At 38.1% G+C, this 26658-nt stretch overlaps 1 protein-coding gene across 1 annotated transcript in view; it reads left to right on the top strand.

Moving 5' to 3' along the window:
• The first annotated feature begins 636 nt into the window (after positions 1-636).
• HDAC2 (histone deacetylase 2) overlaps positions 637-26658 on the top strand; it is a 35335-nt gene continuing 9313 nt past the window's right edge. Inside the window, exons 1-8 of the mRNA XM_027551169.1 lie at positions 637-950; positions 13473-13585; positions 14695-14812; positions 16997-17071; positions 17597-17735; positions 20244-20385; positions 24073-24165; positions 24247-24355. Coding sequence (XP_027406970.1) covers positions 899-950; positions 13473-13585; positions 14695-14812; positions 16997-17071; positions 17597-17735; positions 20244-20385; positions 24073-24165; positions 24247-24355 — 841 coding nt within the window. The 5' untranslated portion in view covers positions 637-898. The remainder of the gene's footprint in view (positions 951-13472; positions 13586-14694; positions 14813-16996; positions 17072-17596; positions 17736-20243; positions 20386-24072; positions 24166-24246; positions 24356-26658) is intronic.

The following is a 26658-nucleotide window of genomic DNA, read 5'->3' on the forward strand; positions in this document are numbered from 1 at the left end:
AACCCTAACACATACATGCATGCCATAACTGCCTATTTAAAGTCAGGCAGTACTCTCTGCTCTTTCATGTCTGCAATAGGTCCCCTTAACAGGGGGAACCTCCTCCGAGGTCAAAACCTCCTCCGAGCGATTATCAGCAGAAAATGAAAAAAATAAATGAAATGCACGACGACCCAGTACAGGGATCGTGGGTTGCAGCTCGGCGGGTTCAAGAAGGTAGAAGGGGTGGGATAGTGGTCTCTCAGCGCCCGGCTCCGAGCACGTGGTCCGCCCCGGCGGGAGCTTCGCGACAGAGGGGGAGGGGAGCAGCGTGGGACTTCGCGGAGGGGGTCCAGGCGGCCCGGGCTACGGTTGGGGAGGCGCCGACTGCGCAGGCTCAGGATAGGCGCAACCACTGCGCGAAGATCCGAAGGGGGGGAGCGTTCACCCGGCTCCACGCTCCCTTTAGTTACCTAAGCTAAAAGCGAAAGCCTGCTCTTTTTAAAAAAGAATCCTTTTACGACTGTATTGGGTAGCCGTCCTGTGCAAGTTGCTCATCATAAGAAAGCCTCTTTTCCCAAATTGAAGAAGCCTCTTGCCCCCTCCTCCCCGTGGAGTCGCAGTGGACGCGCCCCACCTCCCCTCGGCCTCCGGAGGTGGTTTGGCGGCCCCCTCCCCCTCCCCAGTGTCGCGAGTTGGCGCCGCTGCCACCCCCTGGTCCGCGCTCTCGGCCCTTCGGCCGGGCGGTACCCAGCCCTCCCGGCACCCCCCCCTCCTCTCCTCCCTCCGGCCTGCCCTTCCCCGCGGGACTGCCACCGTCCGCCTTCACCCCAGCCTTCTCTCCCCGCCGGAGCCGCGGAGGCAGCAGTAGCAACAGCAGCAAGAGGAGGAGCCGGAGGCGGCGGTGGCCGGGGAGCCCATGGCGTACAGTCAAGGAGGCGGCAAGAAGAAAGTCTGCTACTACTATGATGGTTAGACATCGGGCAGGCGGGAGGGTGGGCGGCCCAGGGCTGCGGCGCCGGGCCCGGAGCCGCATCGGCTCTGCGGCCGCCGTCGCGAGTGGTTGCGCCGGGTGCTGAGGGGTCAGGAGGAGGGACCGACTTTTGGCAGCATCTTAACCCATTCCCGACCCGACGCCGTCCGGCAGCCTCCGCGGGGAGCTAAACGGACGCCCCACTTTTCCCTCCTGCCCCTCTCGCTCCGCCAGTGCGGTCCGCCGCCGGCCTGCCCTGGCTTGGTGCTGGTGCGAAGGGGACGGCCCTCCCTCGCGCCTGTCCCGCCCGCCGCTCGTGGGAGGGAGGTTTTGGGGGTCCCCTGCTCCGGCCGCCTGCACCCGACTTCTCCTCGCGGGCCCAAACAGCTACCCCGGCCCAGACTGCACACAAAGCCCCACGGCCCCGAGAGCTCCGCCCCTCCAGCCCCCATCCCTCCCCTCCCCGCCTCTCCGCTCCTCTGTGTCCCCGGCTGGCCCGAGCGTCTCCTCCTTTTCTCTGCCGCCGGCCTCACCCCGGACCCCTCGACCGGGTTGGGTGCTGGAGAGTAGCCCCTGAGGGTGGGGGCCCACGTCCACCTTGAGGCTCGTTCGCACCCCTCTTTTGCGTGGACTCCATCCCTCTCCTTTGTTTGCCGGGTTCTCTGAGCGCCACTTTCTCAGCATTCAAATGAAAGGGCTTCACTTCCTCAATAAAAATGAGGGTTTTCGAGTTTGAGGTAGTCAGTCTTCACGGGAAATGTGACGGTGGTGGGGCAGCGTGCTGTCGCTGTTGCTGCTTGTGTTGTAGATCAGCCTCGATGGGTCCTGGCTTGCCTCTCTGAGAGGCGGTTACCACCCACTTCTTTGTTGCTCTTTGTTCGATCAGGAAATACACCCTGCTTTGGAGGTGTAGGACCGATAGGTTTGGCATCTGGCTTGCGAAAGCTGTTTCTAGGTGGTGGGAGTCCTGGTGTTGGAAAACTTTGAGGAGTACAGCAGAAAGTACTAAATAATCAGATAAGCTTGAGCTCATGGAACAGTAAATTATAAAAATCAAATGATTTCGTTTTAGAGGTTCTGACCTCATTTGCAATTTGAACAGTCTTTTTGAATCCCATTTCCTGTGCTAGTCTAAATTACACTAAAAGAAGTGGTTACCTTTTTTATAGTTTGCACGAAGACATTAACTTATTAAATAGTTCCTAGTTAGGTTACTCTCCAGAGAAATTCTGAAATTTAACAAAGAAGCTAGGTTCTGAAAGTCCATCTGATTTGTGTGAAGCAATAAAAATTTTGGAAGCTGTTTCCTACATTCAGTGTATCATAAACCGTAAAATCGTAGACTAATGGAAAGATCTTAGAGGACTAGGTCAGAATAAATCTAGACTTTAATTTTAAAAATGGCCATATCATGTCTCTTCAGTTAGCAAGCATGAATCATTTTTGTGCCTGTTTATATAAAATAACCACCTGTGTCATTTGTGGAAAAATCTGAAATCTTACAGAAGAAATCTAAGTGTTAAATATTAACAGCCATGTTTTTAAAGTATTTTTTGAGAAGACTGCATGTATATGTGATACAAATTGATTTAAAATTATGCCATCATGGAGGGGTGGAGATGGGAGTAGATTTTAACTTTAATGTAAATTACTGAAGTTTCTTAGAATTGATTTTTTAAGAGTCCATGCGTATTTTGGGTCACTGCCTTGACTTGGGTTCCATGACCAAATTGAAAAGTAAATAACCATGTGTGTAAGTTAATTTTTAAAATGATATTGTTTCTAAGGTTTAGAGATGTGTTAGCAGGGCTTGGGGTAGAGAAGAAAGGTTTTAAAAGGTTAGGGTAACTGGTACTGAGGCCCTGCCTGCAGCTGTTAGTTGCTGTTGACAGTGATAGACTGATGAATTGAGCTGCTTGAAACTTCTTGTCACCAGCCTTGAACTGCAGAACCAGAAGGTACACTTAAGTAGCAGTTTTATCAACAGCTATTCTTTTCCTGGGCTCATTTACAATGAGTCTCCATTGAGGGGCTGGGAGCAAGTATTGAGCCCAAGGGCAGGATGCAGACTTGATGGGAAGAGTAATCTTTGTGATGTAGTCAGTGCTTATAGTGGACCGTTCAGCTGCTCCATCTGATGGCCGACAGCAGGTGTGTAATTGAATGTTTAGATGTCTCGGGTTAGGGTATCTGTCTTTTGTCTATGGCTCTTCCTTGAGTAATTTTTAGAATGGAATATGTAATTGCTTACATCGGGAATATGCTTTGGGTTCTTTTTGTGGGGGTGGGCTAATAAAATATTTTGCACAGGTTATTAAATTGAATAAGTATCATTATGCTAATTCTTTGTAGGTGATAGTATGTTAAACTGTGCATAGTTAATTCCAAAAGCTTAGATTTTCATCACCAGAAAAACCCTATTTTGTCCGCTTATAAAGATAGTGATAGTAGTTTTTTTTTTTTCTTTTTTTAATTGTGAGGAAAGAGCTTGTGCATCAGAGAACTGACTCTAAGATAGACAAACATCCAGTATTCCTTGCCGGGGGAAGTTCTGTGGATGGAGGAGCCTGGCAGGCTACAGTCTGTGGGGTCCCTCGGACACCACTTGGCAACTAAGCAACAACATCAGTGTTGAAAATAATAGTGTCAGTGTCAATAATTTATGAAACTAGAATAGCTGTTTTTTTTAACTTGTTCTAAAGGGAGTAGAAGGAAGAAAGATCAAGAGGGAAGCAGTGAGGTATAGCAAATTCTGTAACCATAGGGATCCTACCTTTAGGCTTACTGGGACCAACAGGCCTACTCTTGGTGACACAGAGAGAATGTCTAGCAAATGAAAGGGACTTCTAAAGACGTATGTTCTTTTCTATGTTCACATTACAGTCTCAGTATCATACCGTTTAGATCACTGGAATGAGAGTTTCAAGGCATTGATGGATGAAATATCCTTAGACCTTTGAGAAAAAGTAAGAGAAGTTTTGGGGCTTCCCCGCTGGCTCATGGGTAAAAAATCCGCCTGCAATGCAGGAGCCACAGGAGATGCAGATTTGATCCCTGGGTGGGGAAGATCCCCTGGAGAATGGAAAACCAATCCACTCTAGTATTCTTGCCTGGAGAACCCCATGGACAGGGGAGGCTGGCAAGCTACAGTCCATAGGGTCGCCAAGAGTCAGACATGACTGAAGCAACTGCATGCACAAGAGAAATTTTTACTTTTGCAGCTTTTGACTCATGACTCGTTTCCTAAATCTTGATCACCTAGTATATACTGCAAGATTGTTGATAATCTATAAAATGATATAGTTATATCCCTTCTGGCTTTAAAATAATGTGATTTCTAGGAATTCCCTGGTAGTCAAGTGGTCGCGGTTTTGAGCTTCCCCTGCAAGGGGCATGGTTTCAATCCCTGGTCAGGGAACTAAGATCCCACATGCCACATGGCAAAAGAGAAAAAAAATAAAATGATGTGATTTCTGTACTTAAATATAATTAGCAAACCAAGCTGTGTTAGGCTCTGATACATGTACACGTATCTGTATGTACTGATACATGCATCAGTAATACTTTATCAAGAAATGTTAACTAGTTTGTTTTAAATTAGCTTGAGGCCAATTACCTTTAGTGTCTGTTTTATTGTATATACAATATATTAATAATAGGGTTGTATATCACAATTTATAGGATTACATGCATTGCTCTGTGTTGTATTTTTCCGTTCTCTGATAGGGTTCATCATAAGATTTGGAGAAAAGTGATTCAGAGAAAATCACTCAACACTGTACAAAGATAGACTATAAAAGTTACCAGTGTCGTGTCTCCCAGTATACACTGAGTCTGCTGTAGCACAGTATGAGAATTCTGCTTGGCAGTCAACTATTGGCAGATTTCCTTAGATTTTATTTATAACAGTGATGCCAGAGCCTTTGCTGCCGCTGCTTAGTTGCTCAGCCATGTCCAACACTGTGCAACCCTATGGACTGCAGCCTGCCAGACTCCTCTGTCCATGGGATTCTCTAGGCAGGAGTATTGGAGTGGGTTGCCATGCCCTCCTCCAAGGGATCTTCCCAACCCAGGGATCAAACCTGGTCTCCTGCGTTGCAGGCAGATTCTTTACTGCTGAGCCACCAGGGAAGCCCAAGCCTTTTGCTAGGTAGTCTTTAATATATCTGCATGGGTTCTTAGTGGAGAAGGAAATGGCAGCCCACTCCAGTGCTCTTGCCTGGAGAATCCCATGGAGGGAGGAACCTGGTAGGCTACAGTCCATGGGGTTGCAAAGAGTCGGACTCAACTGAGCGACTTCACTCACTACTATGGGTTCTTAGATATAGTATAAACATTATTATCCTTGAAATAGGTAATCTTTTCTTTGGAGGCAAATCTGGATACTGAATTATAGCAGCAGTTCATAAATACCAGTGGTTTTATTGCACATCATTTATTTAAACATAGCCAAACATAAGACTGAGATTTTCATATACTTGAATTCTCTTCCCCAAGATTTTTTTTTTACCATTTACTTCCTTCATATTTCACCTTAACAGAGAAGCTTTTCCCTTTTACCTTAATCCCTGTTAACTGTTTTTTCTCCCTATCAGTTACACCTAATTTTTGTCTTTCTTCCTACTGCAATACAAACTTCATGAGGATAAAATCTGTTTTGCTGATGTCTGTACTTCTACCTTTTCATACTGTTCGTGGGGTTCTCAAGGCAAGAATACTGAAGTGGTTTGCCATTCCTTTCTCCGGTGGACCACATTCTGTCAGACCTCTCCACCATGACCCGCCCGTCTTGGGTGGCCCCACACAGCATGGTTTAGTTTCATTGAGTTAGACAAGGCTGTGGTCCGTGTGATTAGATTGACTAATTTTCTGTGATTATGGTTTCAGCGTGTCTGCCCTCTGCCCTCTCGCAACACCTACTGTCTTGCTTGGGCTTCTCTTACCTTGGACGTGGGGTATCTCTTCACGGCTGCTCCAGCAAAGCGCAGCTGCCGCTGCTTACCTTGGACGAGGGGTATCTCCTCACGGCCACCCTTCCTGACCTTGAACGTGGAGTAGCTCCTCTCAGCCCTCCTATGCCTGCGCAGCCACCGCTCCTTGGATGTGGGGTTGCTCCTCTCGGCCGCTGCCCCTGGCCTCGGGCATGGGGTAGCTCCTTATGGCAGAAAGTGAAGAGGAACTCAAAAGCCTCTTGATGAAAGTGAAAGAGGAGAGTGAAAAAGTTGGCTTAAAGCTCAACATTCAGAAAACGAAGATCATGGCATCTGCTCCCATCACTTCATGGGAAATAGATGGGGAAACAGTGTCAGACTTTATTTTGGGGGGCTCCAAAATCACTGCGGATGGTGATGGCAGCCATGAAATTAAAAGATGCTTACTCCTTGGAAGGAAAGTTATGACTAACCTAGATAGCATATTCAAAAGCAGAGACATTACCTTGCCAACAAAGGTCCATCTAGTCAAGGCTATGGTTTTTCCAGTAGTCATGTATGGATGTGAGAGTTAGACTGTGAAGAAAGCTGAGTGCTGAAGAATTGATGCTTTTGAACTGTGGTGTTGGAGAAGACTCTTGAGAGTCCCTTGGACTGCAAGGAGATCTAACCAGTCCATTCTGAAGGAAATCAGTCCTGGGTGTTCTTTGGAAGGAATGATGATAAAGCTGAAACTCCAGTACTTTGGCCAGCTCATGCGAAGAGTTGACTCACTGGAAAAGATTGATGCTGGGAGGGATTGAGGGTAGGAGGAGAAGGGCATGACAGAGGATGAGATGGCTGGATGGCATCACTGACTTGATGGACGTGAGTCTCAGTGAACTCTGGGAGTTGGTGATGGACAGGGAGGCCTGGCATGCTGCGATTCATGGGGTCGCAAAGAGTTGGACCCGACTGAGGGACTGAACTGAACTGATACTCTACCAGCCTTAATAAAGATAAAGGTTTTTTTGCATTATTGATGGATAAATGATAAATACCTTGCACTTTTACAGCTGGAATCCTTTTATATATTCTAATTCTTAAAGCCACTCAAGTTACAGACAGGCAGGATGAGTGGCATTTTATTTATTTTCTCCATGAAAATAGATTTGTGTATCTGACTCAGCTCACCATCTAACCTTTTCTACATAGTCTAGTTTTAATGTCCAAGGAGAGAGCAACACCTGGTACCTAAAAGATTTTTCTTTTTTCCTTTGGTGACACAAGTTTGGAACTACTGCCACTGCTACCATAAAAAAAGAAAAGAAAGGGTTCCTCTGCTACCAAAAAAAAGTATTAGTAATTATTTCCCTTAACAAAAACTTTAAATGCTTGTGTTGACAAATCCTTAAAGGAAACTATTGCAATTGGGGAGAAAGGTTAATTGTCTCTTTGGAAATGATAATAGCATTGAAAGGTGGGTGAGGTCAGATTTAAAGTTCAAGTGTTGGGGTGATGTCAATTTTGAGTTCAGAAATAATTAAGTGGAGTTAAAGTCCTTAATCTGTGTTGTGTAGACAAAAGATTGAAATCCTAAGAAGAAAATATAAGACTATGTTAGAAATAAATACTGGAGAGGGTGTGGAAAAAAGGGAACCCTTCTACACTGTTGATTGAAATGTAAATTGATACAGCCACTATGGAGAACAGTATCGAGATTTTCCTTAAAAATCTAAAAGTGGAGCTACCGTATGATCCAGCAATCCCACTCTTAGGCATATATCTGAAGAAGATTCCCTGGAGGAGGAAATGGCACTCGACTCCAGTATTCTTGCCAGGAGAATCCCATGGACAGGGGAGCCTGGCAGGCTACAGTCGATAGGGTCACAAAAAGTCAGACATGATTGAGCAGAGAGGCATTTATCTGGAGAAAACTAACTTGAAAAGATACATGTACCCCAGTGTTTATTGCAGCACTGTTTACAGTCATCAAGACATGGAAGCAGCCTAACTGCATCAACAAAGGAGTGGTTAAAGAAAATGCAACACACACACACACACACACACACACAGTAATAGTATTACTCAATCATAAAAAGAATGAAATAGTGCCGTTTGGAGCAACATGGATGGACTTAGAGATATCATACTAAGTGAAAGGTAAGTCAGAGAAGGACAGATATCATGATACCATTTGTATGTGGAACCTAAAAAGATTATATAAATGAATTTATGTACAAAACGGATTCAGACTTAGGAAACACATTTATGGCTACCAGAGGGGAAAGGTGGGAAGGAGGGATAAATTAGGACTTTGTGATTAACATATACAAACTATTGTATATAAAATAGATAATCTGTATAATACTGTATGGCACAGGGAACTCTACTCAATATCCTGTAGTCACCTATATGGGAAAAGAGTGTGAAAAAGATACATGTGTAAGTATACTTGAATCACTTTTCTGTACACTTGAAACTAACATGACATTGTAAATCAACTATACTCCAATATAAAGAAATATTTTTAATTAAAAATGTTTTTAAGAAGGAAAGGTAAGACTATGTTAGATAGTAAGTGAGGGGACCTTGGTAGGGTAAATTTAGACAAGGGAAGCCCCTGAAGGCGTAGAATGGGGCAGCCTCCTTAAAAGAGTTTTCTTTCATAAGACACTGCAGACTTCAAAGGCTAGAAGAGAGCTGGTGCGCTTAACAGAGGAAGCTAAGGGGAAGACATGGGAAACTCTAGGGTCAGGCCAGGTAGTAGAGAGCCAGACCACCCAAGACTGTGTGGTTAGAGATTTGGACTTTATTCAGGAAGCAGAAAGCCACGGAAGTTTTCTTAAGTGTCCGAAAAGTGGAGAAAGGATGAGAAAGAGTGATAGAATGTAAGACTGAAAGTAAGAATGAGTATATGTTGGTTCACATACAAGGTAATGAACGCAACTGATAGACATGGACATATTTAAGAGATTTTAGGAGTAAAACTGATAGAATTTGTTGATTGGGTTGGAAATGGAGTTGGGACTTTGTGACCACCAAATAAAAGATGGCTCCTAGATTTTTGAATTTTGAGCAGTTAGGTGCCTTATTCCAAGAGAAGAGGATTTAGAGCAGCACTGTTGATTCACTTACTTACTCAAGCACCCGCCTGGCACACAGTAGGCTCTTGATGTGTTAGATGAATGAGTGAACTTACGAGACTTGATAAATAAAGGTTGGTGGAAGAATGGCTGTGGGGTGGTATGAAATCCAGGAAAGTGGTATCATGGAAACCAAGACTGAGTATTTCAAGAAGTAGCCAGTGTGTTAAAGTCACTAGTGGTCTATCTAGTCTGTGGAAGACAAAAATAATACAGTATATCTCTGTTTTTCTTGAATCATTTTTTAGTCAACTTTAGGCATAAAGGTTAATTTCATAGTCCTGAAATCCAAAATTATCTGAAAAGTGAAAACAAAACTGTACAACTCATTTGGAATCAAAGCTTAACTTGAATTAATATTTACCATCTTTTTTATCATCCACTTATTTTGAATATTTACACATTTTTGCTGCAGAAATATTAATGTTTGCTTACAGAATGCGGCCCATACTTAAGGTTGTCACAAAATATATGGCAAATACATCATATTACATTTATAAAATCAAATATATCTAGTCTCGAGAACTTTAAAGAAAAGAGATTGTAGACCTTGTTAGCCACTTCTATTCTGGGAGCTTCTTGAAGAGTGAGCAGTTTTGAAAATTTTTGCAGGTAATACCTAAATCTTTTTGGTAATTACTTCACATTGACAAACTTTGTTGTATTCAACGAACCACTTCAAGCTAATTTTTCTGACTACTTACTTTACTGGTAAAGCATTTTTTAGTATTATGATGAAAATCGGGGTAACATTTTAAATGCCCAAATTACATTGCATCCTTGCTCAGTTGTGTCTGACTCTTTGTGACCGCATGGTCTGTAACCTGCCAGGCTCCTCTTTCCATGGACTTTTTCAGACAAAGATATTGGAATCGGTTGCTATTTTCTAGTCTAGGAGATCGTCCCAACTCAGGGATTACACCCATGTTTCCTGCATTGGTACTGCACCGCCTGGGAAGCCCCCAATTACGTTCCTGACCATTTAAACGAGGTGAATGAAATCTGTAGATTTCTGCAACTAAGGAAAGCTATTTATCTTTATGGAAAAGTGGATGTCTGCAAAGCAGCCATGTAGAGAATTTTGTGATAGGGTTAAGCAGTTGTTCTAGTACTCCCTTACATTTTGGAAGAATTCTGCATAAACCAAATAGCAGTTGTCTGTAGCTTGGCTGCCTTTGTGGACATGTGTCATTTACATAGTGAGCATGTTCTTGGTAGAACTGGGCCCCCAAAGTATAGCCAAGAAACTTGTTGAAAGCTGTGTATATGCATATAAAATTTGAGGACCCTGTTGGTAGATAGGTAGTTTTTTTTATGTTTATATTCTTTAAATGTTTGTATTCCATTTTGTGTCCTTTTCTTGTCAGGCTTCCCCCTACAATTTCTTTCCAATCACTGTAAGTGCTGTTACTTTCCCAGTAGCTACTACTTAAGAAGATTGGCAGAGTTGCTCTGCCCGAGTTTGAACCTAGCTCTTCTACTTGCTAGCTGTGTGACTTTCACAGTATCACATGACTTGTTTACATTGCTCCATCTTCACTTTAATAAAACAGGAACAGTAGTCATATTAATAATACCTACATCATAGGGTTGCTGAAAAGATTGACAGATAATAACATGTGAAGTGCTTGAACAGTGCCTTCTTGGATGCTCTGAATAAATGCTAATTGCTACTAACATCTTTTTTTTCAAGCACTCTTGCTGAGAAATTGCAGCTATACTTTCCTTCTGTAGATTATTGTTGTCTTTCTCATAATTAGTTCAGTTCAGTCCAGTCTCTCAGTTGTGTCTGACTCTTTGCGACCCCGTGGACTGCAGCATGTCAGGCCTCCCTTTCATCACCAACTCCCGGAGTTTACTCAAACTCATGTCCATTGAGTTGGTGATGCCATCCAACCATCTCATCCTCTGTCCCCTTCTCCTGCCTTCAATCTTTCCCAGCATCAAGCTCTTTTCAAATGAGTCAGTTCTTCGCATCAGGTGGCCCAAGTATTGGAGTTTCAGCTTCAACATCAGTCCTTCCAATGAATATTCAGGACTGATTTCCTATAGGATGGACTGGTTGGATCTCCTTGCAGTCCAGGGGACTCTCAAGAGTCTCCAACACCGCAGTTCAAAAGCATCAATTCTTTGGCGCTCAGCTTTCTTTATAGTCCAGCTCTCACATCCATACATGACTATTAGAAAAACCATAGCATTGATTCGACAGACCTTTGTTGGCAAAGGAATGTCTCTGCTTTTTAACATGCTATCTAGATTGGTCATTGGAGAAGGCAGTGGCACCCTACTCCAGTACTCTTGCCTGGAAAATCCCATGGATGGAGGAGCCTGGTAGGCTGCAGTCCATGGGGTCACTAAGAGTCGGACACGACTGAGCGACTTCACTTTCACTTTTCACTTTCATGCATTGGAGAAGGAAATGGCAACCCACTCCAGTGTTCTTGCCTGGAGAATCCCAGGGACGGGGGAGCCTGGTGGGCTGCCGTCTATGGGGTCGCACAGAGTCGGACACGACTGAAGCGACTTAGCAGCAGATTGGTCATAACTTTTCTTCCAAGGAGCAAGCATCTTTTAATTATTAGATTAGTGATAGCTTTTTATTGAATTCTCAGTATGTACATAGCTAGAGTATTTGATCTTAAGATATGGTAGATATTAGAGACATTTCATCTTGATAATTTTTACACAGAGAAGATGGAAGTTATGTGAAGACTGTATGTGCTCAGCTGCTCGATTGTGTCTAACTCTTTGCGATCCCATGGACTGTAACCCACCAGGCTCCTATGTCCGTGGGATTTTCCAGGCAAGAATACTGCAGTAGGTTGCCATTTCCTACTCTATGGGATCTTCCTGACCCAGGGATCAAACCTGCACCCCTTGCGTCTCCTGCATTGACAGGTGGATTCTTTACCTCTGTACCACCTGGGAAGCTAGAGAATCTTTATTTTTATTCTTGTTATCTCCTTTAGTAGGGATGATAACTTAGAAATACCTTCCTTGCATTAATTTAGGCCCGTGATACTTTGTAAATCTAGTGAGCTTTCCATATCTAAGAATTCACTGAGACCAGGATGCTTTCAAGGAACTTTAGTGTTGTCATGATGTAAAGCAGACATCATGACAATTTACAGCTAGGAAATTAGCTGTTAGTTTCCTGTACTCTCCCCATAGCTCTGCTTTGCTACTTGTCTGTATTGTCTTAGCTTTATTGTTGGCACAGATTAAGAAAAGTTGACCATGTGTATATATGAATTGTTTTCAGAGGAAAGCTTGTTTTCAAGATGAAGAGTTAAATAAATTAAAGGTGCAGCACCAACAAAATCAGTTAGTAGTAGTAGTAGAAATGAATATGTTATAATGTTACAAAAGTGAATGTTCATCCTGGACTACTATTAAAATATATGGAAGAGAGAAGCAGAAATTTTTGAATTCCAGTGTTGTTAAACAAACCAAAAAAAGTGTGTATTTAGGCAGGATTTTGAAAGATATTTTTGATCTAGAAGGGGAGTAAACATCATTCTTTAGTGTTTATTATATTTATTTAAGGTGAGTTCAAACCATTGCAATCAGATTGGCTCAGATTTTAGACTTGGTTATTTAAAAACTAGAATTAGTACTGAAAGTAATTTCTGATAAACATTGTTGAAAAAATTGCCCATTGCATTAGAAAAATGGTGTATATTTAAGTGGCATCCTTAACACTTTTTATTATAGAAACACTGGCTCTTTACCTACCTAAAAGTATTAATTTTATTGGAATTTGGTAGGCAAAAATCTGGGTTTTTGGTGTTATTTAAAGTAAACCTTATGTGTAAATTGTTAAGACCTGGAATGTGAGATATCATAAAAAGATAGGAATTATAACTTTTTAATCATGAAGAATGAGGCAAAATATCCTCAGTAGCCTGAAAAATGTAGTAAGTATGTCATAACAAAACTTTATTTAGGATCCCAGTTTCAGTTACCAAAATTCCTTATTGACTGATATGGATGTATAAAACATTTCAGCCACGGTAATACCACCTGTATAGGATTTGAGGATGCCAGTGAATCATCTAAGAAGGAATAAATCATACTCGTGAAACTCCTTATGTACCTTACGCATCTGAATTTTCCATTGAATACTAAAAGCAGGTGTCACTTTAAGGAACAGTAACTCCTTTTTATAACTTGAGTAGAGTATTTTATTTATGCTAATCCCAAACTTCTAGTAGACTAAAAATCAGAAAAGCTTGCTTGCCTTAATATTTGAACAAACATAATGTATTGATGGAGTCCTCAGAGTGTAAAAACATGCATAGTATCTTGGTTTTCTAATACTTTGAGAGTTGCAGAATTTAATATCATTATTTAATATTTTAAATAAAGCTTATTTTATTTAGATGACATCTTCTAATAGTGAACAATAAATAGTTCATTAAGATTCTCTTGTCTGTATTGTTCATTTTGTCTTTCCTTTTTTAGGTGATATTGGAAATTATTATTACGGACAGGGTCATCCCATGAAACCTCATAGGATCCGCATGACCCATAACTTGCTGCTAAATTATGGCTTATATAGAAAAATGGAGATATATGTGAGTATACCTTTTGGTAAATATTCAGTTTTCTTTGTTTTTTACCATTGCTTTGAATTGTTTTCAAAGTTGGAGGGCATTTAGCAGATGAAAAGGACTGGAAGGAAACAGAAAGTCCTCTTTCTTTGTTTCAGTTTTCAGAGAGAACTTGAGAGTGTGGGAGCTGTGGCCTCCTTTTTCCCTTTTTCCTTCAACCATTTAAAAAAAACAGTCTCCCTCCCCCAGGTTTTCCCATAACTAGAGACCAATTCAATTTAGCATACTAAATATTTTTGTTAAAATAATTATTGACCTGTCTACGCTGCTGAAGAGTTGATCTGGGACTATTACAAAAGAATTAGGTAGAAAATTAATCATACAAATATTTGTTGGCATATGAAACACTGTATTAGTAAGCATGTAAAGTGTCTGTTGTGCAGAAAAGATAAGAATGTAGATAAACAGATAGAAGATGCAACAATTCCTGTCTGTTGGGTGAGAATAGGACGGCTTGGAGCAGTGAACAGAGTTGGGCAATATGTGTAAGCATCTTTCTTTGAGATCATAGACATTTAGAGAAGAGGAGTTGAATAGGAATTGCATTCAGGAAGCCTTGTGGAAGAAGGGTGTCATAAATGAAGTGAACTTCCTAGGAGCAAGGATGATTAGGATAGTCAAAGGAAAAGGAAGAGAGATTGTGAACTAGTAGAAAATGAGTCTCATTTTACCTGGATGAGTCTCAACCTTCCTAAAAATTAATGGTCAGTGATGAAATTACTGGCTATGGAGCAGAAGGTTTATGATAAAAAATGTTAGAAAGTAGAGTTTTTGCACATGGGTTTGTCTTTAGAAGGATTGACCCATTTCCACTAAAAGAAAAGGAGTGATTAATTCATAGTTGGTGTTAGACCTGTGTAATCCTTTTTAAAGGAATATTGTTTTTGAAATTGATTACTGCTTTCTGAAACACACATGTATAAATTTGGATTTGCTTTGAAATTTATCTCTTTTATTCTGGCAGACCTAGTTCTTTTGAGCATAGTGGTAGGGGACATTGTATACTTTGTGTTTGGTAACCCTGATCTAACCAGTTGTAATTCCACAATTCTGACATTTATTTTTCTTCACAGAGGCCCCATAAAGCCACTGCTGAAGAAATGACAAAATACCACAGTGATGAGTACATCAAATTTCTACGTTCAATAAGACCAGATAACATGTCTGAGTATAGTAAGCAGATGCAGAGATGTACGTTTCTATGTTAAAAGTATATATTAGTAGTGATAAGTATAAATAAGTACTTTCAGAACTTGCAATTAGAGTTACCTAAATCTAGATATTTTCCTGATCTAATTATTTTAATTGTTTATTTATTTTTAAAAGTCCATATGACAATACTAAAACTGCTTAAAAAACAAACAAACAAACAAACAAAAAGCAGCCTACCTGAAGCTTATTGGTCTGCCAAACTGCCAAAGAGCTATTTGGATGTTCTTTGCTCTTTGTTTTGGTTTGTGTTAACTTTGAGATAGTGGATGTTGGTAGGGAAACCTCACTCCCCTGCTTTTAAAAATATGACTGTACTTTGGCATTAGTCTGGTGTGTATATTTCTTGTCTTTTATTTGTGTGCTTTAATCCAGACTATTCCAGAAAGTTCCAAAAAAGCAAAACTTGAATTTGCCTCTTGTAGGCAACTGTTTACATTGCATTTACAACTATCTGTTGGTGCTGCTAAGTCATTTCAGTTGTGTCCGACTGTGTGCAGCCCACCAGGCTCCCCATCCCTGGGATTCTCCAGGCAAGAATATGAGTGGGTTGCCATTTCCGTCTCCAATGCGTGAAAGTGAAGTCACTCAGTTGTGTCTGACTCCTAGCGACCCCATGGACTGCAGCCTACCAGGCTTCTCCGTCCATGGGATTTTCCAGGCAAGAGTACTAGAGTGGGTTGTCATTGCCTTCTCCATTACAACTATCTACTTTCAACTTAATACAACTTAATTCAACTTAATACAGCTATCATTGTATTAAGTATTGAGAGTAATCAGAGATGATTTAAATATATGGGAGGATGTTCCATTGGTTGTATGAAAATACTGTATAAGGGATTTGAGCATCCCCAGAATTTGGTATCATCTGGGTCCTAAAAACAATACCTTGTTGATACCAAGGGACAATTGTATGTATATCTGTATTTTCCTTTGCTGTATCAATGAAGCTTTTGATTCTCTTCTATACAGTGTTCTATTTTGTAGATATTTTATTATAAGAGATTGAATGCAAGAAGATAGAGTGCAAGATGTCTTTCTAAAATGACTAGAACAGTGTTTTTTAAAGCTTGATACTGGAGTTCATTCCAATGTTTTTATTGATGGACTTCAGTAATGATTTTGTTAAAAGAAAACAGTATTGTTTGTTCAGTAATACTAAATTAAGTATAGTTGCTAGACATCTTATAAATTCATAGAATTTGATGTACGTTTTATTTATCTCAAATTTGATTCAATAAAATGTTGTATTACAAATATTAATAGATATTATTTGCCCCTGTTTTTTCAGTGGGGATTTAGGCTTAGATTAAGTCATAGCCCTAAGATAAAATGAACTAACAGGATTGGTTTTAAATTTACGTAATTCTGAATTGTATTAAGATAATGGTCATATCTGAAGAGCAGGAAGCTAAAATGTATACGTTAAAATAAATGAAGGATGTGCAAAGCTATACAAAGTAATGACCCTTTTTCTTGAAGAGGATATAAATTGAGGGGTGAGGAGAACTGAGAATGGGTTGTACGATCTATGTCCATTTCGTCCTCTCAGTACTGAGAAGCTAAATACGTTGTGATGTGCTGTGTATCTATATGCATGTGTTGTCTCCTTGTGCATAAGTCTCTCTCATCTGCATCTTGGCTGTTAGGAGCTTAGTTAATTCTTAACCATCTTTTAAGATTAACATTAACCATGGATGTGGGCAACCAACTGTTATACTTTTTTGGTAATCAGTACATTTCAAAGTTATGGATGTTCTGTATACTTAAAGTAGTTTTAAAGAATGTAAATCATAAAGCAATTGGACTTAAATTTAAACTTTTTAGGATTTTTATTAATTTACTGTTGTATATTTAAGGAGAAATGCCTAGGAAATTTAACCTCATATTTTAATTAAATAACACCAAATACCTTTTCTATTTTGATAGCTATTGATTTGTTTAAAAAGCAGATATTTTCCACAAATAATCATGTTAAGAATTGGTGGCAGTATTTCAGATAAAATATTTTAACTGCCTTGGATAAAATTGCATACTTTACTACTGTGATATGCATATTTTATGAATGCATCAAACAAATGTTATTTTTAGGATATAGTTTTTGTAAGAAAAGGCTTTCATTGATTCACAGAATGGATTGAAATTAATGAAATCCGTCTTCCACAGTTAATGTCGGAGAGGACTGTCCAGTGTTTGATGGACTTTTTGAATTTTGTCAGCTTTCAACTGGTGGCTCAGTTGGTAAGTGTCTTGATTTCGTCAAATTTAAAAGTTGATTTAAACTTGTGTGTATTTTTTGAGATGTTTGTTTGAAACAAGCTTTAATAGTGGCTGATTTTCGTAACAAAAGCAGTATGTGTATAGTATGCGTATAGTATGCGTATAGCTGTTTACAGTTACAGTTGTTTTCAGTGGCGCGCGGCCCCCCCCCCCCCCCCCCCAGTTTTGTGATCATAATGTCACAAACTTTTTATTTGCAGCTTTTTACTTCAGTTGCATTTTCACTTACAGACTTCTTTTTCCTCCCTTTCTTCTAGCTACCATTGTCACTACCGCTTTCCAACTATGTGCTCTGATTTAACCAGATCACAGCTACAGGAAAATATTTACCTAAAGAGAAACTGTTAGTGCCCATGACAGTGATCCTCCTATGATTTTATACTCATTTGCTTATGCATGACATCCTCTTTCCTCTAGGGCTTTTCTCTAGTTATAGTAACTTTTAATTTTGAACATTTAAAAATTTCTCCTATCTTTAATTGTTAGCTGGTGCTGTGAAATTAAACAGACAACAAACTGATATGGCTGTTAACTGGGCTGGAGGATTACATCATGCTAAGAAATCAGAAGCATCAGGATTCTGTTATGTTAATGATATTGTGCTTGCCATCCTTGAATTACTAAAGTAAGTTCATTGTGTTTGACATTTTTCCTGTAAAAAGTGTTTTAATTTATAATAAAAAACTGTGCCTTTTTTAAAACGTGAACAATGGGTTGAAAATAGTTAATAAATCATGTACAGATTCATTCTAAACCATTGTAAAAATGTAGGAAATTTGGCTAGTTCTTGTATGATTAAGAATGAGAAGTGCATATTAATGTCTGAGAGTTTATTAAGTACCTTCCTAAAAGTATTAGAAGTAGCTTGACAGTTTAGATTGGAGATGTAGTTCTAACTATTGAAAAAAAATGACGTGACCTGAAGTTTGTGTTTTAACATTTTGTAAGTTTTAACTTTTCAAGAAAAAAATTTGAAACCTGTGTTGAAATTTGTTTACCTGTTGAATGTGACCAGTTCACTGCCTAGCTCCCTCATAGAGTGAGGTTTTGTTCTCTACTAATGGATGTAATTATCTCTATCTCTAAATTGCTAAAGGAGGTTTTGTTCTCTACTAATGGATATAATTATCTCTATCTCTAAATTGCTAAAGGAATCAGTTTTAAAGTTTTTCTTGACTGTCAGTTGGAGAGAAAGATCTATAGAGGTATTTGTGATTTTGGAGATTTTCAAAGTTAGACTTTTTTTTTTTTTAACTCTCATTAGATAACACATCTTAGCCGATTCTACTTAAGATTGTAACAAATTGGTATTTTTCTCAAATTGAAAATGTTCTTGCCTGAAGTTATTCCATGCATGCTATTTATAAAGGCTGATTTTTCAGTCACTTAAAATTAGATATTGACTCAATAAACAACTGAGCTGTGTTATTTGACTAATAAAGAGCCAGGAAAACCACTTGAAATCATTTGCCTTGTTTTAACTCACTGTTGGTGTTGGTTCCTGTGTCTTCATCTCAGAGCAGTAGTTCTTGCCTGCATGCTAGTAGTCAACAAGCTTAGTTCAGTTTCTCTGGACACATTTCTTCAACTGGTACAAACTTGATTTAATTAACAGCAAACAGCTTTTGAGCCATTCAGACACTGTTCACGCTGTGTGAAAGTCACTCAGTCGTGTCCTACTCTTTGCAACCCCATGGACTATACAATCCATGGAATTCTCCAGGCCAGAATACCAGAGTGGGTAGCTATACCCATCTCCAGGGGATCTTCCCAACCCAGGGATCGAACCCAGGTCTCCCACATTGCAGGCGAATTCTTTACAAACTGGGCTGTGAAGGAAGCCCGTTACACGCTATTTTTATTTTATTATTTTATAGAAAGTCTATGATGAGACATTGTTTTCTAAGTTTCTGAATGTTGCTTTCCTGTGAGTTGAGGATATTCTTGTGAGGGCTTAGTCTTGTTTTGTCAGCCTGTATGTATTACATTCTTTTAACATGGCTGTGGTAGTATTGTAAAATGAATAATAGTACTATACCATCTAATTCCATAAAAATCATCACTTCCTTGTGCCTTGAAAGGATGATATATGACATTCACTTTCTTTATTTCTTGTTTTGACATGAGTTATCACTAACATAAGATGTCCAGAATGATGATACTTGTGACTCTGAAAATGCATTCGGATTCCGCTGTGATTGGTCGTTCTCCAAGCAGCACTGTCAAGTGATGAGAAGCTTGTGGTTTCTGTCACAGCCATTCAGTTGGAAAGAAAAAGAAGCCATAGAGAATAGTGAACAAACAAGCATGGCCATATTTTGTTAACACTTTACTTATAGACATTGAGAAGGCAGTGGCACCCCACTCCAGTACTCTTGCCTGGAAATCCCATGGATGGAAGAGCCTGGTAGGCTGCAGTCCATGGGGTTGCTAAGAGTCGGATACGACTGAGCGACTTCACTTTCACTTTCCACTTTCACGTATCGGGGAAGGAAATGGTAACCCACTCCAGTGTTCTTGCCTGGAGAATCCCAGGGATGGGGGAGCCTGGTGGGCTACCCTCTATGGGGTCGCACAGAGTCAGACACGACTGAAGCGACGTAGCAGTAGCAGTAAAGACATTGAAATTTAAATTGCATTTAATTGTCACATATGAAATTAATGTTTTTGATTATATTTTCAGTCATTTAAAAATGTAAAAAAAAATATGTTCTCAAAGACTGTACAGAAGCCATTGTCTGCATTTGAACTGTGTCACACCCTATTTTATAATACTAAAGATGTACTAGAGAGATGTGAGATGCTTTACAGTAGCAATTGTAACTAAGGTGTAATCTTTAATTATGAATATATAGAAACATGCACTATGTTTTCAAAGCAGAATAAGAGATATTTCAGAAAGTAAATACATTTTCTTACCTAGATATAAAGGTTGTAAAGAGAAGATTTATAAGATCTGAGGTTCAAACTCTGACTTGAGGGTGGTCTCTTTGAATGGTCTCTTAGGCTAGAAGTAAAGAAAAGAAAGGGGATTAAACATTCTGGAATGTGGGAGCTCAAAAACAGGTGTCTAAATCTATGGTAGTTCTTCCTGTCTTAAAACCTTATTGAAAACTTATGGCTTTGTTTGCAGGTATCATCAGAGAGTCTTATATATTGATATTGATATCCATCATGGTGATGGTGTTGAGGAGGCTTTTTATACAACAGATCGTGTAATGACTGTATCATTCCATAAGTATGGGGAATACTTTCCTGGAACAGGAGACTTAAGGGTAAGATTGAATTCTGTCTGATTAAATGTTATGAGATGAACCTAGAGGAGGTTAGTAATCTTACACCTGAACTAATATTTTTCTGGATCATTAATTTGAAGCTTATATGAAAGATTAAGTCATTTTTATGTGCTGTAATGTTGTTGTAATTCACTTTTTTGCTGACTATAAGCAAAAATTCAATAACTTTAAGGGCTTTCTTTTGCTGAGCTTTTTATTTGGTTCAATAAATACTTTGGAACATCCACAAAGCATGAAGCAGTTTTTTTGATGTTAAGTTTGAATCATCAAACCCTACTTGATTGTAGCCTATATTGCTATTGAACATAAAGATTGGTGGGATAAAATAATTGACTAGAGTCTTTTTAAGGTTTTTGTATTGCCCTCTTTTTGTGATTTGTCTTTAATTACTCAGACTTTAATCTCTTTTTTTCTTTAGGCTTCCCTCTCTCCCCCCTCATTTCTATCCCCCAACTCCCTCGCAATTTAGGGAGAAAAAGAATATCATAGCTTATCCTGCCTGCCTATTTATATATTAAGCACATTTATTTCTATTATATTTCTGTTATCTTCTTTCATTTAGTGCTTTGAAGTCCCCCCCACCTTTTTTTTTTCTCTTTGCTTCACTAGAGGTTTTGATTTTTGAACCAAACTACAAGCACATTGAAGTTTATTCAAAAATTTATACAGCTGCTTTTATTTTTTTTTTAAACAAAAAGATTTTTATTGAGGAATAAAGTCTACAAATGAAAAGGCACAGAAAACATGAACTTTAAAAACACTAAAGAAATACATATCAGTATACATTTAACTCAAAGCAAAAAATTTGTTTACCATTTCCATTTTATTCTCATCTTTTTACTCTATAGGCCTTTGTGGGGAGGGTCAGCTGCTTTTAATTTAGCTGTATTATATGGGAGATTTCTTTTAGCATGCCATTCAACATTAGTCCTAAACTATTATGTTAAGGTAAGTTTTAAGTCTGTGATATGTCCTTATGTTAGAGTTTAACAACCAAAAGTTTAGAGTGGGCTTAAAGTAGTCTTCAAATATATGATTTAATTGTTTGATCACAAGGTTGTGTTCTTTCAGTAAGAGTGCAGATGATGAAACTTTTCTTTACCCGTAAGTGGGTAGGAGGTCATTTGTTTCATTTATTTCAGTTTAAATTATGTGGCTTTTAAAATAATTTATATTTTCAGTTCTTTCTTGCCTTGGTAGCTCATCCAGTGCCTTTACCCACTTGGTCTTATCTTACAGACCAGTGATTCCCAATGATCCTTAAACTAGCAGAGTCAGTTATACTGGAGAACTTAAAAGCACATATTCTCAGACTCCAGAAATTCTGAATGATTCTATTCTGCACACTAAAATTCAAGAACCACTGCTCTAAACCAGTAGAATTTGTCTATAACCATTGCACTCTGATGGAAATTAAGCAAAAACTTTCCCAGCTTTAAGCTTAAAGAAATTACACTGCAAGACAGTGTAATTTTAACTCATCTCAGAAATGGCAGTGGAAGCCTCTGTTTAATTTCTAACAGTACTTAGAATTGTTTGAAGTTGGAAGATACTGGAAAATGTGTGTTTTAAAGATTGAAAATGACTTTCAACATCTCTTTTCCTCTCAAGATTTTATACTCCTATGAAATGTCACATTTCTTTTCCCTTTAGGTATTAAAAGATATCCCCAAGTTTAGGAAACTAAAATCAGTTTCCTACATTGTACGTGTTGTTGTATTTGGACTTTCATGAAGTTCAAGTATTATATAATTTAGTAAACATTACCATTTCTACCTGAGAATTCATTCTAAATCAGAAAAGAAGTCTACTGTGAGCTTAGATCGTTGTTAAAACTATGCTTGCATTATTATTAGATCAGTAGTCTGTAGATGGAAGAAAAAAAACAAAGGTGTGATTAGTAGTAGTAGTATTCGTCGTAGGTGTAGTAGTAGTTACGGAGGGTATAAAACTTGGTCCAATAAGGGCCGCAGTTCTGAACTGTGAGTGAGAAGTGCTTTTAATTCACCTTTAACTCGAGTGAGAAGTGCTAACCAACTTTCTGTATTCTGAAATCTTAGTGTCAATGTGTATTCCAACTGTGTTTTTTTACTACAGAAGTCTCAGGATTTACAGCATTTTAGTTTGTCCATATGTGTTTAGTTTGTATTTAGTTATATAAAAATTTAGATTCTTTAAGAAAAATTGTGGGAGTGTGTGTGTAATTTCATGCTTTTTCATCAAAAGTTGGATCATAACAACTCTAACATTGAAGGGTAAAGGGTAAACTATGCTCTTTAAAAAATGGATTCAAGCTGAGATTGTTCCATGAGAAAAAAGGGAATAACATGTGTTTGTATTAGTAATCCTAAAGATTCATATATATTGAGACATTATACAATTGACCCTTGAAAAACAAGGGGATCAGGGATGCTGACTGTCCTGCAATTGAAAACCTGCATATGACTGAGTCCCCAAAAGCAGGAATACTAACAGCCTTCATGATAACATAAATGGTCAATTAACATATTTTGTACATCTACATATATTTTATGCATTCATGACATACTTTGTTCTTAATTTTCAAAAATATTTCTAAGTGCAGTTCACATGCAGGTTTTTTCATGTTGTTTCAAACCTCCAGAAAAATTTTCTAATACATTTATTGGAAAAAAAATCTGCACAAAAGTGGACCCACCATTCAAACCTTTGTTGTGTAAAACAGGTCAATTGTAATGAGAAATGTCTCTACCATCTCTTCTAAAATTATACAGTTGACTCTTGAACAACACAGGTTATGAACTTCTGAGGGACTTTTTTCACTAAGTAATTACTTCAGTGCTACACAATTTGCAGTTAATTGAATCCACAGATGCAGAATTGTAAATATGGAGGACAGACTGTAATGTTAAACTCAAGTTTTCAACTATGCTGTTGTTTATACCCCAGTGTTGTTCAAAAATCAACTATTCATAGTGTGTGTGTGTACATATATACACATATACATAAACATAGATTTACACATGCATAAATTATAATTAATAAAATAAGTACATATGTTTTGTATGTGTGTAGCTGGAACTCAGTTTCTCTCTTTTGCTTCTTTTGGGAGGTATTAATGCCTTGAGTGATACTTTTTTAACAAGTAGAAACAAAATTTATTTCAAGCCTAGTTAAATAAGACAGATTTCAGTGTTTTAGTCTGTAGCTGTTAAAACTTCAAGAAAGTCTTACCAGTATTAATCAACTCATACCAGATTGTGAGCCACAAGAAACGGTTTTGCATTAGAGACAATGCAGGACAACCCTGTCCTGGAGGGTTCTTTGGCTCAGAGTTTGAATTTCCTACAGTTTGACTGGTAAATTTGTCTTGTGTATTTTGTTTATGACAAATTTCTTGAGTTAATATTTAATTTCAAACTGCCCTTAACTGTGTTAAATTTCTTTCCTCCCCAAAATAATCATTACAGATTAACTAGAATTGGTTCTTTTCAGCTTTATAAATATCCATAAATGTTGAAATACATACTTATTCTATATTATTTCCTCTCTCAGCCTATAAGATGAATTCAGAATTGGGTTTGTTACCTACTCTTTTAAATCTTTTTAAAATATTTGAATAATTAAATATGTCAAACTTTTTATTATAATGTATTCTCTAAGATCTACTTACACTATGTATTTTAGGATATTGGTGCAGGAAAAGGCAAATACTATGCTGTCAATTTTCCAATGAGAGATGGTATAGATGATGAATCATATGGCCAGATATTTAAGCCTGTAAGTATTACTATTTTTTAAAATGAAAAGGAATTCTAAAATGTTTTTTAGAGATATTAACATTTGTTACCTTATACATAGATTATTTCAAAAGTGATGGAGATGTATCAGCCTAGTGCTGTGGTGCTACAGTGTGGTGCAGACTCCCTATCTGGTGATAGACTTGGTTGCTTCAATTTGACAGTTAAAGGTAAGCGATTTGAAGGGTGATACTCCAGAAAAAAATTTTCTTCTTCCTAAGAACTTCCCATAAAAATTGTCTTTTTTTACCTGCTACTTAACACGGAACCACATGTGTCTTATATTTTTTACAGGTTTTTGGCATATGTATGTATGTATTTCAAATTGATTTATATAATTACAGTTAATCTAGTTTCAGTAAATTAGGTCTTTTATTTTGTCAAATTTATATATACATTTTTATGTGAGCAGTTTTATAAGACTTGTTGCTGTCCCAACCAAGGCAGTGATTTTCTTCTCTTTTTTTTAACTTGTATTTGTTTATTTATTTATTCTGGTTTTATTAAGATGTAGTTGACATGTAGCCATGTAAGCTTGAGGTGCACATTATAATTTGACTTCAATAGCATGATTTCAGCATCGTGAAATGATTAACACAGAAGGTTTAGTGAACACTCATCATCTCCTATAGTTAAAACATTAAAGAAATAGATTGAAAATGTGTATATTTTTCTTTGTGATGAGAACCCTTAGGATTACTGTCTTTAACAGCTTTCATTTATAATATACAGCAGTGTTAATTATCTGCATCATCATGTACATTTAATCCCTCATACTTATTTATCTTTTAATTAGAAGTTTGTATCTTTTTATTATCTTCATCTAATCCCCTCCCCACCTCTGGTAATTACAAATCTGATCTCTTTTTCTGTCAGTTTGTTTGTTGTTTGTTTTTGAAGTATAATTGACCTGCACCATTATAGTAGTTATTTTCTGGTCCACAGCATTGTAATTTGATAATCTGTACATTTCCAAATGATAACCATGATAAGTCTAGTTGTCATCAATCATCATGCAAAGATATTATTTTGCTGTTGACTGTATTCCCAACACTATATTTCATACCTGTGTCTCATTTATATTGTACTTTTTAATCTCCTTCATCTGTTTCTCTCCCCTCTTGCAACTATCTTACTTGTTTTCTGTAACTATTTCTGTTAAGTTATATTTGCTCATTTGTTTTTTAGATTCCACATATTACACTTAGCATAATTTTCAACATTTTTGGTTGATTCTTTTGGTGCTTACCTTTCTTAAGACAATATGCAAGCTTTTTTTATTTTTTTTTTGGCCATGCCGTGCAGCTTATGGGATCTTAGTTCCCCAACCAGGGTTTGAACTCTGGCCCTCAGCAGTGCAAGCCCAAGAGTTCTAACCATTGGACCACCCGGGAATTCTGCAAGCTGTATTATTATTTTTAACTTAATTTTAACCTTGTATATTTACTTTCCATTGTGAAAGAAAAGGGAGTCACCACTGTGTCCCTAACACATGCATTTACCCTTCCAGTATCCCATTTTTGCGGTTTAAATCTAGACCAGAATTTTAGTTATGGTAGTCATTGTTTATGGCATCATCAAAAACATTAAAGCATGGTTCAGCTTACTCAATTTTCCTTTTGCATAACTTGTTTTTCTGTGCAATTTTGTCATTTCCTTCGTTTTCTCAGTTACTCATTAATAAATGAAGGTGGATCAGGTTTTCTATCAGTTTTACCTTCTTGAAGAACAGCCTTCTGACCTGTTCTTGTTTGGGTGAATTTCCTCTGTAGATCTGTTAGAATATTGAGCTGTTCTTTGCTTTTAAGTGTTAAAATCAACGTGATAGAGGTCCAGACCAAAGTAAAGATCACCATTATGGAATGAGCTGCTAGGGTGTAAGAATAAATCTGAAAATATTTTATAAGTTTTGAAAATTTATCGTACGTAGGTTAGTAGTATTAATCATGGATATTGTACAAGATTTTGGAGTTGTTTTCCTTGTGAACTTTTAGGTAACAAGTTCATGTTCTACTTGAATTCGCTCATAAAAGGTGAAGAATTCTCAGGTAGAACTTTTTCCAGTACTTACTATTGGCTTAAACGGAAATTAACAACTAAATTTAGATTTTAAAGACTATTTTATTTAATATTAGGATGGCTCCTGTGCCGGGCAGCATTAGAATTATTAGATAATCAATCTATTCTACTTATATTAGGTTGAACGATTTGAAATTATCTGTTTCCTCAAAAATGGATATGATCTTCTTAAAATCTATCTAATGTCCTCAAAGTGTGCATTACTTTGTCACTTTTCTTGTCTTAACTTTTTGAAAGTCCCTAATGCCTTTGTGTGTAAAAGTAATAGCTTTCATAACTATAAGCCACAACATTTACTCTTACTGTAAATCTACATTATATTTCGACTGACTGATAGAATGTAAGTTGTATAAAGCATATAAAAGTATTTGCAATCCCAAAGCTTAAACTTGAT

The sequence above is a fragment of the Bos indicus x Bos taurus genome, chromosome 9 (assembly GCF_003369695.1).
Source record: "Bos indicus x Bos taurus breed Angus x Brahman F1 hybrid chromosome 9, Bos_hybrid_MaternalHap_v2.0, whole genome shotgun sequence".
In the NCBI taxonomy this organism is placed as follows: domain Eukaryota; kingdom Metazoa; phylum Chordata; class Mammalia; order Artiodactyla; family Bovidae; genus Bos; species Bos indicus x Bos taurus.